Source organism: Lagopus leucura, unplaced genomic scaffold (genome assembly GCF_019238085.1).
Source record: "Lagopus leucura isolate 7727_CA_CO unplaced genomic scaffold, USGS_WTPT01 Super-Scaffold_100028, whole genome shotgun sequence".
In the NCBI taxonomy this organism is placed as follows: domain Eukaryota; kingdom Metazoa; phylum Chordata; class Aves; order Galliformes; family Phasianidae; genus Lagopus; species Lagopus leucura.
Genome location: NW_024962279.1, coordinates 1,996,752 through 2,012,913, shown reverse-complemented (window position 1 = coordinate 2,012,913; position 16,162 = coordinate 1,996,752). Strand labels below are relative to the sequence as shown.

The following is a 16,162-nucleotide window of genomic DNA, read 5'->3' as shown; positions in this document are numbered from 1 at the left end:
AGGCAGCTTTTTGGGACAGCAGATATCCTGAGGCAGCACATCCGTGTCAAGCTGCAGCGGAGGATGTTGGTAAATAATTCAGAAAGGCAACTTGACCCGATACCCATCAGGTTCAGCAATATCTGTGTGGCTGCAGGTGGCCGTGCCCTGTCTCGTGCTGTGACCACAATGTCACGTGGAGCTCAGTGGATTGTTGGCTGAGCAGTATGCCAAGGGAATGGAGAAGGCAGCACTGAGGGGGCTCTTGGAGTGATTTGTTAGATTAGCTGCAGGGATGAGCTTGTGCAAATGCAGAAAGTGTGACGTTCAGGTCTTTGCCTTTACAACCAGTAGCAAAGGACAAAAAGATATGGCTAAAATCACAAGAAGAGTTATCCATCACTTGCTTCTGAACCTGAGCATGGGCTCCCTGCTCTTGGTGAAGTTGCTTTTCATTCTTTATTACAGCAGCTGAGGTTTTACCTCGGGTTGTTGGCTTCCCTGCAGACAGCTGTTAGCATCCTGTCTTGTAGAGGTGCAAGTCCTCCGTGTGACCTTCAGAAACGTGCTCCAGTGGCTTAGTCCTTACCATGCTGCTTAATGAAACACCCATTTCACCTGTATCCATCAAGGAATAGCATGTGTCTTCTGGAGTTATCCCAACACACGGTCTTTTCTCAACTGTTGCATTAGGGAACAGTAATATGTAAAGATTGCCAGCAGTCCAGCAGTGCTCAGAGCAGGAAGGCTGATTTCCATGTGCCTTAGACAGTTACATGTCCAAAAGTGGCATCTTCTAATCTGATTTCTGGTCTCAGAATAGCCTGCTCATTGGATTTTGTGGATGTTCAGGCCTGTGTGTGTCAGAGTAGGAAGAATGCCAGGATCAACAGTAATACTTGCTGTTTGGAGACGCAAAGCTCTCTTGCTTAGAGCTAGCCATGAAGCTGAGAGGCTATAAGCAGTGGTTTTGCTGATCCTTTACATCAGCTCATGATTCTCACCCACATTTTATCTTTGTGCATCAGCCTTGAAATATATTTGCAGTTTCTGGTATGATTCCTTTCTTTGGGATGATCCAGTTGGCCAGGACAGCCAAGCAGAACATACTACAGAGCCCAACTTTACTGTAGGATGTCCAGCTGGGGGCATGGGACTCACACCTCAATCTGCCCCACATTGGGGTCATTCTGGGAGGTCAGAGCTGCTGCTGACTGCATCATGGGGACAGGTGGTGAGGTTGGGCAATGGTTCTGCTACTCGAGGGGCAGTTGGAGTGCTGATAGATGCTCTGTTCCCAAGGCTTTATAGCCAAGGGCCTTTGCTCCTTGGGAGTGAATGCAGATAAAGTCAGGCACTGTATTGGTGTTCAGTGAAAAAAAGCACCTACAGGATCTGTCACACGGCATGGTACGTGTTCTTGTGCCAGCCACAGCCCCTCCTTACTCTGCTTTTAATAACGTATTTCCAGGAAGATCATTACAGTAAACGTGAGTAATTCCTGCTCTGCATACAGACTTTCTGCTCTATGCTACCATTTTAGAAGCAGGCTTCTTTATTTGCTTTTATCCTGCTTAGTTTTGTCTCGCTTCCTTTGTATTTTAATTAACATGTCCTGAAGTTAAGAGGAAAATACATCATCATGGGGCCTTGGCACATGAAGCAGACAGAGGCGAGCTGACAGCCTGCTTAAAGGCAGGCACAAGCTGGGAGGGACAGGATGTGCCAGTGCAGGAGGCTGGGGGGCTACAGGAGCTTATTTACTATGAGCATTGCTCCAGGGCATCCTCCTCATCACCGAAAAGCAGAGGTGCAGGTGATGCCAGGGACCCAGCTGGGCACAGCAACAGGCTGAGGGTTTAACTCCTGCGCTTGCAGCTGTGCTTATAAATAAATAAAAAGAATGCAACTATGCCAGTAATGGCTGTGAATACTGGGAATTAAGGGAAGGGAGCTTCAGCCTTCCTGCTGAAGCTGCTCCCGGGGGACACAGAAGGTGCGAATCAGGCATCTTTCAAGACCATATGAAAGAAAATGTATTAAAATATGCAGTGCCCGTAAGGCCGAGCTAATAACTTGCATTTCCTAGAATATTTAGCCCTGCTGGTGCACAAACAGGCTGCGTCGAAAAACCAGTGGGGAATCGTAGCAAATGACTGCAGAAAATAATTAAGAGGGCATTAAAAGCCAGGAGAAAAACGATCCACTGCTCAGAGCCAGCAGATCGCTGCTTTAATAGCCTGCTTACCTACGAAGCAGTACTTTAAGTTTGACAGCGAGTTTGCGATTCGGTCAGTATCAAATGAGACGATAGCTGGAGAAGGATAATTAGCGGCTTCACGCCATTCAATTGGGGCAGCTGGTGCGGAGCCAACAGTTTGCCAGACGCACATGCAAGCCAGAGGGAAGGATTTGCTCTCCCTTCCCTGAAGCAGCCTGCGGGGCTTATTGATTTATAAGAGCAGGCTGATTTCCATGTAAATAAATGCGAGGGTGGCCGGGCAGCGGCGCGCGGTCCGGATGCGGTGACTTTGGCTTGCTGACATCATTGCTCATTAGCATGCAGGAGAGGAGAGCAATGCAACAGCAGAGCCCCGCGCCGCTCCCGCACCCGCAGTTATTCTCTGCGGGCTGCATCTCTGCTCGTTAGTGCCTGGTGCTCGGAGAGCAAATCGGACGTCCTATTGCCACCACTGAGGCTTTTAGCGGAAGGTGGGATCCGTCCAGATTGGGAGCTGGAATTCAAGCGCTTCAGCGCACGAGGGGAAAGCAGCGCGTTTCTCCAGGGGTGATTTTTCTCTGCTGCTGCCACGTAACATTCAGCAGGAGCCTGCTCTGAGCAGCTCCGGCCGCAGCCCTGCGTCTCGCCCCGCCGCCCGGCAGCGGGTGCATGCAGGCTATCGCACCGTTCTGCCCGCATCCAGGATGCTTCACCGTGCTGCGGTGCTGGGAGCAGCTGGGCAGCCCCGAGTGAGCTGGAACGAGTAGCAGCAGTGTCATCCACGCCACCAGGTAAGAGGCCGCCTTTGGAACAACTTCGGAGCTGTCATAACGTTTTTAGGGGGCAATAGGAGAAGGGAGGAGCGGCGTTCCGTGCGTGCACATCGCTGCGCGCTAAGTTTGCTGTGTGCACTGTTAGCGGTGACCTTTGGAAGGGTTGTGGGTTTCTTCCCAACCTTCACTGTTCTCGTTGTTTATGGATGGAAAAGGTTAATGGTTAAATTGCAGCTCTGCAGCTGTAGGAAGTCGGATGCTGGGATGCCACTTGAACAGATTTTTCGTTTTAAAAATAATCAGAGAGGCTCAGCTGGCTTTAAATAAGAATAAGTATTAAAAATTCCTTTTCTCTCGATGCTAATTTCATTGCTTTGGTCAGTGCATCTCCAGGAAGCCTGGCTTCTCTGGGCATTGCTGAGCAGACTGTGCAGGCTGTACTTGGATGATGACATTACAGCTCAGATGTTTATTGTGCTGCTTTTGGATTCCCGAGGATAGCGAGCTTTAAAGTACTAATCTTTCTGCATCCTTCTTTTTAATGCTACAGTGCCTAAGCATAAATCAACCTAGAACTGAAACCTGGAGGCTGTGTTTTGCAGTGCAATCTTGTAAAGTCAGATTTCCTTTTTTTTCTGTTCCTTGGAAGAACATTTTAAGCAGATGTGACACAGACGTGACCTGTGACCACGGAAAGATTTTAATCCAGTTTTGCAGTCGTGATGCCTTGGTTAAACAGTGATTGAATCTTTCTGAGCTGTTGAGGATTAGCACTGGGCAGAATAATGCCAAAATAATTATTTGCACCAGATGCAGTGTCGTCCTTTCAGTTTTAGCTCTGTTATGTAACCCATCTGACTTATTTTTATTCCGCTATTATTTCACCTGCTGCAGGAGCACTCGCACGTCTGGCATCAATGCCTTGTATTTATCAGGGTACTGGCGTGAGCCTGGGTTACAGATTTGTAAAGTAAAACGATCTGCAGCTAACCAGATTATGTTTTACTTTGCATGTTAATCTCCTCCTGCTGCTTGTTTCAGACCAGCCGGCTCCAGCCAAAGCGAGCACCCAGCGCCGTCCCCTCGCTGCTGGCTGGGGTTAGCTATGAACTGAGTGGTCTGGCAGTGATTGCTTGCACAAATGGGTCACTATGCTGTCTCAGGGGATGCTGCCTAAGCCTCAACTTTTGAAATAATGACCATTTCCAGAGCAGCTCATCCTGTGTCCGAGTATTTGGCCTATCAACTGTTTTTTCTTTTCCTTTTGGGCATAGGGCCCAGGATGTGCTCAGATAGAAATGTGTTTACTGCTTCCCAGGGTTTCTGTTTGTCATGCCACAAATGCAAGCCAGTGCTGGCCCTTTAAATAGCACATCCAGCCCCAGGGCAAAGCCCAGCTCCTGCTCTGGCAGGGCCATTGCAAAAGGGAGAAACTGCTGGAGCTGCAGAGTTGTGGGTGAAGAGAGAGGGACAGGTGGATAGATGCTGCTCACAGAGGGACCTGAGTCATGCAGGCTTGGAGGGCTGAGGACTTGTGTTGAACCTGTGGCTTGGAGGCAATTTTCTTCCTTCCCGTTGAAATACAGCTCTATATCTTGTTAGTCTGGAAAGCTGCTGAACGGTCTAATTAAAAATCTGACAAGATCACCTGTGGCGTGGGGCAGCACCATGCAGCACACACATGGGAGTAATGCTGAGCCCAGAGCCAGGGCTCGGTCCCCAGCAGCCACGGCTGAGCCCTGTGTCTGGCATCCCTGGGGACAGCTCTGTGCTGCTGGTTCCTGTCTGCCACATGATGCCAAACCCACAGCCAGCAGAACTGGAGGCAGCCTGGGGGCTGCTCTGGGCTGTGCCCGAGGGAAGCAGGGACTGGGGATTGTGTGGTATGGACCCATCCTGGAGCAAATGGCCTGACTCACTCAAGAAGGCAGCCCAAGAAATCCTCTGAGACTATTTCTGCAATGCTAGGAGTAGCTCTTGATTTTTTAATTTTTCTTCTTTTTTTGTAATTAAGATTTCTTCCTTGCTTGAAATGGTAAAGGATTTTTACCAAGTCTTAAAAATGAAATGGGTCTCCATTCGAGACTCAGCATGGATGGCATCAGCCAGGAGAGGAGAAATTTTCCAGGAGTGGAAATGGGGTTCACAATAAAACTTTAAACGCCAACCTCGGTACATCAGCAATTTCTGCTGTTGGCACCAGGAAGATCAGGAGGAATTGCAATAGTGAGACTTACTGCAAACCTTTCTGGAGATGTGCAGCTATGCCCAGTCCACTGTTAAGCACTGGAGCTGCATCTGTGGGAATAGTTTGGCTGCTGGATTATTCCTTCCTTTGTTTCATGGCATTGCTGTTCTCTGTTGCTGCTGCCTTATGTTGATCTTTCAAGCCAGCTGTTCCTACAGCATCTTAGGTCAAGTGAGCTGTCCTTGGAGGACACCAAGGGCACCTTGTCCTTTGGATTGCTGCTACTGGAAATGTCTGTGGCCCTTTCATTGACTTACTGCATCCCAGTTTTGCAGATAAAAGCTTCCCTTTTCAACCTGAACACGATACGAATTCTTTGCAATTCATTGCTGCTGATAAGTTTTTTTTTTTTTTTTTTTGCAGTCTAGAAGAGTGTAAAACAGCAAAAGGTTTTGCCCAGGAGACATTGCTTTGCAGCTGAGCTTTGAGGGCACCCAGCTTCTCTCTTGGGGCTCCTGTGCAGAAACTGATGTTTCAGGCATCAATGGGGAAAGCTGGGCTGGATGCTCCCTATGAGCCCCACGACACCTCCTGCTGCCATGTCTCAGCTTTCCCATCTTTAAAATGAGAGAGAGGTTCCTGTACTGGAGGAGATTTGCAGGGCACTCTGTGGGAGCGTAGGGCTGTGTTCATTTTCCAGTTTGGGCAGATGTCTGCCTTGCCTATGGGATCTGGGGAAACGGAACTGCGTAGCTGGAGCTCAGGGTGGCAGGATGCCTGATTAGCTCCCAAATGAAGGGAGGAGATAACAGGCAGGGACATTGAGAAACCCTTGTTAAGAGGCTCAGGGGTCACATGAGCCACTCCAAATCCTCAGCCTTTCCCTTTTTCCTTGAAGTCTTGTAGTTTGGTGACTGAAAAGTCTGATTGCAATCAGAATGATGGCTCAATCCTAGGAAGAAATCAGAGCGCCATATACATCTTACACCTTGATGCAAGGGAATTGCCCCATTATATTTTACACACTGCATCCAAGCTGAGTAAAGAATTGTTTTTTTGAGGGATTCCCAATCTTGCATGCTAATGTGAGCACAAATTCATGCAAATCCTTTATAATAGAGCGTAACACAGACGTCTGGTGGCCCTGTGCTGCAGATGAGGCTCTGTTCTCACATTGTCTCAGTGACAGGGTTGCTCCCTCATGCAACCCATTTATTTCCATCCCGGAAAAAAAACAAGCAAGGAACAGAGATAAGCAATGCCAGTGGGTGATAAGAACTGTTTGTCCAGTTCCCTCTATATCCAAGAGGAATTTTAACATGGCAGCATTTGCTGCGTGATGCCCGTGTGTCCATCCAATTGAGCTGGAAATAAGATCCTCAGCAAGGCAGACAGGGTTTATGGGGGCAGGAGCATTGCACATTAACAAGCCCAGGAGAGCAAATCTGTGCTCATGTAGCCTGAGAGCTGTTGGCTGGAGGGACGCAGCATGAGGCCAGCTTGGCAGGCACTGCTCCTGCTGTCCCAAACCATTTGCAAAGAGCTGTTTTCTTCCTCCCGCTGCCTTGGCTTCAGGCTCTCTCTGCTCTCAGTCCTGCCTTTCCCAGGGTTTTTTTCAGCAGTTTCACTTACTGTTGGTGCTGAGGTTATGGGCTCTGGCAATGACAGAGGTTGTGCCCTATTAACTGCTGTATGTAACAAGAGACATCCTTGTCCTATAGATCAATTGGGCTCATGTTGAACCTCATGGAGATGGACCTTGGCCGGAAACATGCTTCTACATCCCAAGCAAGAGGGGATTGGGAGCCAGATTTTCCTCTTGATCTGTTTGGCCCTGCTTCCTTCACATTCCCTTGTTGGGTTTTGTTTTGTTTTTATGCTGTAGAAGGAAGAGTGCTCAGCTGAGGGCTGCATGGGATGGTGGGTCCCATGGGTGCCAGCAGCACCGCGTCAAGCAGCCATTGCAAAATCACATCCCTCCATCTTGTAACTTCATCAGATGAATTGCTGACCTTAAGTCGAACAAATTTTTCAATCTGTTTTTGAGCCGCTGCTGCTCTGTACCATGTGCAGTCAATTCAAGGCGGGCTTCTTTCCAGCTAAATCTGAAACCAGGAAATGTTATTTTCTCCCAGTGTTCTTCCCTCCCTCTCAGTCTGGCTGTGAGGCTGCCCCATGCACAGCTCCTGGGGATGCTCTGTAGCCATGCTTCCCACAGCAGCACGTTCCCTCTCTCCTTTGTTCTTTGCCCACAGGCTCCTGCTGCTTGGCAGCTCTTCTGTTTGCTCTCTGGGCCCAAGACTGGGGATGCCATCGACTTTCTGTGCTTTATTAAGAAGCATAGCTTTACTAGGCTTCTGTTCAGCAGTCCTCACTCAGCTCCGACTTGAGCAAGTATCTGAGATATTCCCACCTTTCAGGAACAGCATCAGTGGCTTTGTTGCTGAGCATCTCTGATACTCACCAGGGCAGCACTTCTGCATGATAAGCTTGCAGATCTTTTCTGCTTTCTCTGGGACACCCCAGTGTGCTTATCCCACAGCCTCAGTAATGCCTAATGAGCTGGAGGGAGCTGTGAGGCATGTTGGCGACTCCAAATACTTCCCAAAGCTTTTGGCTCTGCACCAAAGTATCAGCACCACCAGGATCTTGTCACTTCTGCCACCATCCATACGGTCGAGCATCAGCACTTTGTTGCAGTGGTGTTATCTTGCTTAACGCCACTCTGCTCTGAGTGTGGTTGGGGATATTGCTTTTCCAATTTCATCTCACGTTTTGAAATGTACGATTTTATATTAAGCTTTTACTACCGGGAATTATTTTTAATTATAGAGAGCTGAAAGATGATAAAGTTGAGTAAGTGAGACCTATGTGAAGAAGTCATGGAAACCATATCATAGAAGTAGAAAGATACTCCTAAGATACTTAGTATTGTTCCCGTGAAACAACATAACCTAACATAAAGAAAATAATTGTAATTAAAGCTGTTAATCTTCTGTTTTTAACGAGGGGAAAGGAGAAGTGAACCTTTCAAGGGCAAGATCATGAAGTTGGTGGGATTTACCCAGGGAGGTGGCACAAACTCCATCCCTGGAGATGCTCACTTTTTGACAGCGCAGTGGTTACAAAGCCCATTGTCCTGGCCTGGGGACATCACAGCTGAGCAGATGGGCTCCGTGCGTCCTTCTCAGCCTTTGCTTTTCTGATCCTCCCAAGCAATTTTTAAGCAATCTGACTTCTGCCCTCAGGAGGGTATGGCTGGTGAATAATCCTCATGAAAACCTCCTCTAGCCACCGCTGGAAGATGTGAAGCTGATTCTAAAACCCAGATGGCAGAGGGAACTCCTTTCCATCGTGCTGCTGTGGTAGCCATGGCCCCTGGCACGTAGTGCATCCCAGAGCTCTGGGACAGAGGCTGCCCTCGCTCAGCCTCCCTCCCGGGGCCGTTCTCTCCATCCTGCCACCTGATACCACCATTTCTCTCATTAGTTTTCCAAGAGCAGACTGCTGGGCTGTCACCCTTTGAAGCATGTGATTGATGTCCTGAAAATTAAATTTGGCAAAAGAGTCCTAAACTCCACTAGGAGAACTGCCCAAGTCACAAACGCTGAATTCGAGGCTCTGGAGCTATTAATTATTCTTAGCGTCTTGTTGCATGTTGAGCTGCTTCTAATCATATCATGAAATGAGATGGAAAGAGCTAAGAAACCAGGGGCTTCGCTGTGGCAGAGCCTTTGCACGGTAGCTGATAAATTAAAGTATTCACATGAAATTGCGCCTTGATTATTTTTTAAGGTAACAGCCAGAGGCGGTGCCGAGACTTTCTGGCTGGATGCGAACCAGACGCTTGGTGTGCGTTTGGGTCTGTGTGTATGTTAGATCTGATGAAAGGCAGGAAATGGGAAAATCTGGCAAATCTCCCTGGCTTGACTGAACGGAGCCTCTTGACTTTTGCTAGAGTGCATTTTTTGTGCTGTAATGGCCAAGTGGAAATTTAGACTCAAAGCTGGATCTGAGCACTGTTATGCTTTGCTGGCCTTTATGTAGTGATGAAAAAGAAAGAAAGGTGTTTGAGAATTCAGGACCTGATGTTTAACTATTGCCACCCTCCTATTTTCTTTGGTTTCCGTTGCAGCAGAGAAAGCTGCAATGATCACAGAAACTTTCCCATTACTTTACTGTCTGTTACCTTATTATTTCTGAGATGTAAGCCTGATTCCCCCTTCCATTGCATGAAGAAAAGCTAAAGGATACCTAATTCTGTAGAAGTCACCGATCTTTGATTAGCACAAATTAATTCAAAATCCTGTGTGGTTACTTCAAAATAGATACCACTGACCCATATCGTGGAAGAGCATTGTATTTTCAGAAATAGAAACTAATTTATCAGTGCTCACTGTAACCCCTTTTTTGGGGTTTTCAGCCCACTTCGTCCTTCGCTCTCACCCCTATCTGTCCTTCGCTCAGCTCCAAGCCCATGAATAATCTCCCATCGACCACCAGCAGTAGGAATCAACTTCAAAAGGAATGTTAAGAAGTTGTAGTTGCATTGAATTAAGCTAATGTGTGCTAAATGGCAACCTTTGGTTGTGCTTTTGGGTTTTATTATGTGTCCAGGGCAGTGTGTAAGCTGTTGAGCCAGGCTGTTAGCATCCCGCTGGCATGCAACCCTGGCTTATGTTGCCTCCCTTAATTTAATTTAGCTTTATATGTTCAGACTATAATCAATTTTTATGCTACTTTAATAAGCAAATTTATGCTATCAGCATGCTAAAAAGACTTGTCATTCACAGCTTCCCAGTCAATCCACCATTTTGTGCATTAGCCAAGTGCTCGACTGTCCTAAATTTGATTGCTGTCCCAAATTTGGTCGCTGCTCTACAATTACTGGCTGGCACGCTGCTCCTGCCAGGCAGGCACGTGGCCCTCACACCAAGTGGCCCCTTTAAATGCTCTTTGCATTGCAGTATAGGGAAGAGCAATTACATAGACCCAAACATTTGACAGCCTGACCCAGCTGGGTTGCCAAATGTTGTCATAGAAAGCATGGACTTTTATTTCCTTGTGTGAAAGAGACAAATACTGTGTTGGAAAGTGCCTGAGCATTAAAAAAAAAATGGCTGCATTGAGTAGTGATGGGCCAGTGGCTGGCAGGAAGCTCTCCTCTTTCCCATTTACAGCTCACCAGGGAGTCTCATCTTTAAACTGAAAGAGAACAGACTTAGGTTAGATTTTAGGAGGAAATTCTGTACTCAGAGGGTGGTAAGGCAGCAGCACAGCTGCCCAGAACTGTGGGTGCCCATCTCTGGAGGTGCTCAAGGCCATGGATGGGACCGGGGGCAGCCAGCCCACGGCACGGAGTTGGAGCTGGGTGGGCTTTAAGGACCTTTCAACCCAACCATTCTATGATTCTATGATCTCTTCTTTTCCCCCTCTTGCAGGAAGATTTGTCTCCACTGTAAGTGCTCCCAAGAAGAGCACATTGTAACAGTTATGCCCCTGGAGATGGAGAAGACCGTCACCAAGCTGATGTTCGACTTCCAGAGGAATTCCACCTCCGATGACGACTCAGGCTGTGCACTGGAGGAGTATGCATGGGTACCTCCTGGCCTGAAACCTGAGCAGGTAACCCTAACGCTGGGCTTCCCAAATACGTAGTATGAATTCACTCTTCAGAAATAAATGCCCTTGTTTTCTCGTAGGGATATGAGACGCTTGCTATGTGCAGTTCATGTCTGTTCTGAACACACCAATGAAACAAAATAGAAATGTCACCCTTATGGGACTTTTGTTTTGTGGTGTGTAGGTATAACTGGCAACTGAGAGATGGAGAAACAAAGTACCTTCAGGATGAGGTTTGTTACAATGATGAAACAGGAAAAACATGCCTACTGTGGTTTTGTGGGGGAAAAGCTGATAGGATGCTTGTGCATCCAGGGCAGCTGGTGTACCTGTCTTGCTCCCCTAGGCCACCAAGCTGCTACATGGAGGGCCAACACCAGCAGCTTGCTGTAAAAATGGGCCATAGGTTTTGAGGTTGGGCCCTTTAGTCATGATGTTTGTGACTTACTTGAACCTTCACTGGAGCAATTCTTTCCAGCATCTCCGTTATAGGAGTTGAATGGGATGGATTAGACCTTAGCGTGCTGTGTGGAAAGCACGCTGATTTCTGCTCTGTGCACTTTACAGGATTCATTTAGTTTTTATGCTTATCTTTTACATGTTCAACTACGAACTTAATTTGCAGAGGAGATTGCAAAATACGCTTAGCCTTGATAATTGCTATGGCAATCATTTTAAATCGTGTAAGGAGGTTGGGAGAGTGTGGAAGGCTTTCATTCTTATTGTTACAGTTACTGTCCTTAAATACTGTTTTCCTGAGCTTTTATTCAGAAGGGCTTAGGCATTTCCTGAAATATTTTGGCGCAATCCATAGGCTGTAAATATTATCTGTCTGTTTAGAGAAAATCCAGTTGTTTGGGTTTCTTTTTTTTTCCCTTTCTGGTCTTTGCAAGTCTGGCTCAGTGCTGCTCTGAGCTCCACAGCACTGTACGTTTCACTTGGTGCCATCCAAGCATGCAAATCAAGGAGCAGCCTTGCCTTCTGTCCCCTTCCCTGCAGTAGATGCTCCCTTTGAGCCTCCCAGGAGGCACCACATTGGGTGCATGGTCAGGTACACGTGGTGCCAATGTCCTCTGCACCAAGGGACACAAACCAGGTGAGTTTCACAAGTCCCCCTAGAGAACCATGCCCAACCTGGTACTGCTAGCAGCAGGTACTGAGGTCTCATGTATTACCCAGGTTAGTGTATTTCTAGGTTCTTCCAGCATCTGTTTCTTTTCGGAGTTCACTGTGCTTCTCAATACAAATGCTGGCTTATTGACTACATTTCTCTAGGTGCACTGCTGGGGTTTTCAGCAGATCTGACCTCTCTAATCACAATAGAAATGAAGAGCAGTCGTAGGCACTGAAATTCTTCCAACATGGCTCATCTGCTGGCCCCTTGGGTACATTTTGCACCTCAGATGATCATCTGAAGAGACAAAAATAAGGTGTGGCTGCAGAATTGCTGCATGGGGCCAGGAGTTGTCCTTGCATGGACAGCAGCTCCCTGAGCTTCTGATTTCTGTTTGTGTTCAGGGTAGAGATAGTGTTTGGAAGGAGAGAAAGTGCAGGATCACCATGTGAGTGGGGCCGTGAAAGACCTGCCAAAGGAAGTGTATGACACTGAATATTCTTGAGTTTTTGTACTTTACTGTATGAGCTCTGTGTGGGTTCTAGTGTTGGACCTGGATGCTGAGGAGATTTTGGTTTGTGCCTGTAGGCGGTGGTGATGGTTGTGGTGTGGAGAGAATGTGCTGCGCAGCCTCCTGGAGGCTGGTGTCTGAGCCTGCAGCTGCTGGGAGCCTTTGGTGGTGGGCCCAGCTGTGGGCTGGGACACTGCTGTCAGGCTGGGGTGAAAATACTGATTTGCAGACAGTGAAATTTTCTCTGCCTTCCATTGCCTCGCTGTTGTATTTCTCTGACGTGAGACAGATGAAACGAAACAACTTTTTCTGCAATATTCTACTTTATTAAAATAACCACACAGCATATGAGCTGGGGAGGTAAGTAGTCCCCTGAAAGACTAATGCAGCTCTCTTATTGTACTTGGACAGCAGCCTTCCTACCTTGCTGTTCTTGGGAGACAGCGTTCGTGTCTCACTCAGCGCAGCAATTTGCAGGATTTCTGGGGGGAAGTTGGCCAACAACCATAACATCGGTTTTTGGCAGTTTCAGCAGGTCATTCCGAATTTGGAGAGTACCTTCCATCCCTAGCTTAAAATATTTATTAAATATAATCTAAATGGAAAGCAGCCCAAACATATGAGGGCTCATTGGATTCCTGGACACTAATCTGGGAGCGGTCAGCTGGTCCATGTTACATGCCAACCGTGTGAAAATAGTGTTGGTTATTTGAGCATTGGTCCAGTGTTTACACATCGTTATCCAAACACTGCATTGAAGAACAGAGCTCAAGTTTTCCCTTGTATTATGTCTGATCAGCATACAGGACTACAAAGTCCTTGCACAACGGTGATATCTATTATGTATTTCTAAACAAGCTTATACCACAGGGTTGAGGGTAGTAATATAAAAAAATGTTAAAATTCAATTGCATCAGTCATGGTAAAATTTCATTAGGAAAATGGGCTAAAATTAATGATGCCTGTGCTCAAGAAAGAGAATTTGAACAGGAAGGAAACTGGAAATATTAATGTGCAGAGGAGCCCAGAAGAGTTTGTTTGTTCGGTGTCCCCAGTCGAAGGGCTGGATCACTCCCTATGCATTATAGAAGGAAGAGCAGTTACTCAAGCTAAAACTTTGGCATACAAACACAGATAGAAACTGGCTCTGAATGCATTCAGGCAGGAAATTGGAAGGGGATTCAAACTATCAGAGGTGTAAGGCTCAGCGGCAGCCTGCCAACAGGGAAGGCGGAGGGTGAAAACTCAAGAGTGAGCTCCATAAATTACAATGTGATCAGAAAATGTGGTTTCTTGCAATAGCAGTTGGCTGACCAGGGTGGCCGTGAGGTTGCAGTGAACTCTCATCTCACTTGCGTCAGGACCCTGATGAAAAATGGTCTCATGGTAGGAGGTGGAGTTCCCTTATGGAAGATGCAGCTGCAGATGGGAGCAGTGGGGCTGTATGGAAGGAGAAACGGAAGCTCAGGGCTCAGAGAACCCCTTTCTGCCGATTTGCAGTTCCCTGGACAGATAAAGAGATAAATGTGAAAGTCTGGAAATGAGTAGACGGTAATAGAAACCCATCCTGAGCAAACCCAAATCCCATGCCACAGGATGGGGAGCCAGCTTGTCTGCTGGGGCTGGCAGCCTGAGTGCTGGGCTGCCTCACGCTGACACCACGTCTGGAGGCAGATGCATGAGAATAAGTGCTTCTGTAATGTGTTTTTCACATATTTAGACAAGGGCTGTGTAAATACATGTGAATGCGCAGCCTTGAATTCCTTGGGCCTGTGGTTTGGAGAAACCCAAAGATGTTACAACATGCCAGCTTGAATTTCTGGATACAAGGGGCTTTTGAGGATTCCTGTCTTTATTGTGTCTCAATAATAGGAGCAGCTGGCTGTGGGCACAGCTCTCAAATGAAACAAAGGATGGGCCTCGACTTCAGCTGCGGTGTGGCTTTCTGTATGGCTCCAACATGCCAGCATTCAAGACCTTTCTATGTGCTGTAAGAACTTAATTCCCTCTTGCTGACAGCACGGTTGCTCAAATTGAATCCCTTAAAAGTTAGGAAAATCTCATCTGAGCTAAAATTAGCCATGCTAAAGTTCAGAAGATCATTTTATTCTAAAGCAGGCGCAAAGGCTGGGACCTCAGGAGCTTTGCAGTGTGGTGCGAGACTGTCAGTGTCACAGGGAATTTGTTCAGGAGCTGATGTACAATGTTGATTCCTGTGCTTGAATCTTTTGCAAGGCTTATAGCACAGCCCTGAGTTACAGAACCTGCAGGCTCCATCAGCTGCTGTTCATAAGTGAGCAGAGAACAGTGGAGACAAACCTACAGCAAGCATTTACACCTTACCTACAAATAGCCGCTTCCACCTCCTCAGTGTGGCAGAAAGTCATTTATCTGGGCCAGCTGTCTCTGGAGGACATGTGCCTCACTTGGGCCTATGGATCACGACTGAGTACATTTTACTTTTTCACCCTTTCTTGAGCCCTATGAATCCAGCAAACTGTTTCACTCCTTGTGTGCAGCAAGGAATAGTCAAGACAGACCAAATCAACCCTATGCCTTAAGCCCCCAAGCAAGGGAAAATCGATAATTTATGGCCAGGAATAACAAGATCTCCATGAATAACTCCTGATCTTACCCTGATGCTGAGAGCAGTTGTACCTCGTGAGCTCGTGGTCTGGAGCTGAGCTGCTTCCCCACCCTGCAATGGACCCATTGGAGGAGGAGGCATGAGTATATCCCCACTCTGCTATAGGAAAACAGTGTACAACCATGCATCTGGACCTCTGTTCTCTTTCTGTGTCCGAGGGCATTGGTTTGATGGTTGTGAGCCAGTGGGAGCTGTTAAAACAATTTAATTCTTGAGCTGTCTTATCAGGGAAGGAGTTGGCTGCTTTCGTTGGCCCCAGAAACAGAAAAGCACTGTTCTGACATGGGTTGCGTGGTTCTCAGATTTGAAGCACCTGTGTGATGGATGACAGAGGTAAGAGGCAGGAGAAGAGCAGGGAATGGAAAATAGAACAGAGCCATCCCAGTGTATTGTCCTGGAGCTTTATTCCAGTGTACGGTTACAGCCTGTACTCACTGCAGCACTATTCCAGCACGCTATCCCACAGCTTATAAATACAAGAGCATTTTAAGTGGCATACTCAGAGGAATTATCAGCTGCAATCAGTGCAGCAGATGATTGCTATAACTGCTGGTGCTCCAGGGGACTCTGAGGGTGGGGGTCTGCTGGACAGCACACCACAGCCAGACCACCTTCATATGCTTCTGAAAGCGCTGTTTCTGTCTCTGTTTAATCCAGTTTCAATTTTGTGCTCCAAAAAAGAAACCTCATGGCATGTGCTTTCACAAGTCTAAAACTTGTGGATGTGTGTCCTTGATTCAAATGTTCTTCTTTAATGCCAGCAGGAAGCAATGTCTCTGCAGGATCTTTTATAGAGCAAGAGCTGCTCCAAAAGCTTGACAGAAATTGATGTCATTCTCAACAAGAGACCAGGGAACAGCAACACTCAGCGGATGCGCTGCCATTAGCTGTGAGAGAGGAGTGCACGGAGAGCTGCACAGTGTGCCAGAACAAATAGATGTTATGGGAATTGTTTCTCTTTGTTCCCTGCCTTTGTCCTTGTGATTCTGGGGTAGGTTTGTGGGAGCAGGGGTGCAGGGTAGTCCAGCCTTGGGAGTGCTGTCTGCTGTCAGCACACAGGTTTGGGGAGCGATCTCCCACCTGATGCTTTTGTGTGTCTCTCTCCTC

At 47.3% G+C, this 16,162-nt stretch overlaps 1 protein-coding gene across 4 annotated transcripts in view; it reads left to right on the top strand.

Moving 5' to 3' along the window:
- Nucleotides 1–16,162, top strand: part of PRICKLE2 (prickle planar cell polarity protein 2) — an 87,732-nt gene that overhangs the window by 50,473 nt on the left and 21,097 nt on the right. For 3 of the 4 annotated variants that reach the window (XM_042880921.1, XM_042880924.1, XM_042880923.1), the window contains one exon: nt 10,603–10,786. In XM_042880921.1, coding sequence (XP_042736855.1) covers nt 10,603–10,786 — 184 coding nt within the window. Of the gene's footprint in view, nt 1–2,362; nt 2,992–10,602; nt 10,787–16,162 lie in introns of those variants that run through there. The other variant, XM_042880922.1, reaches the window with a different exon arrangement.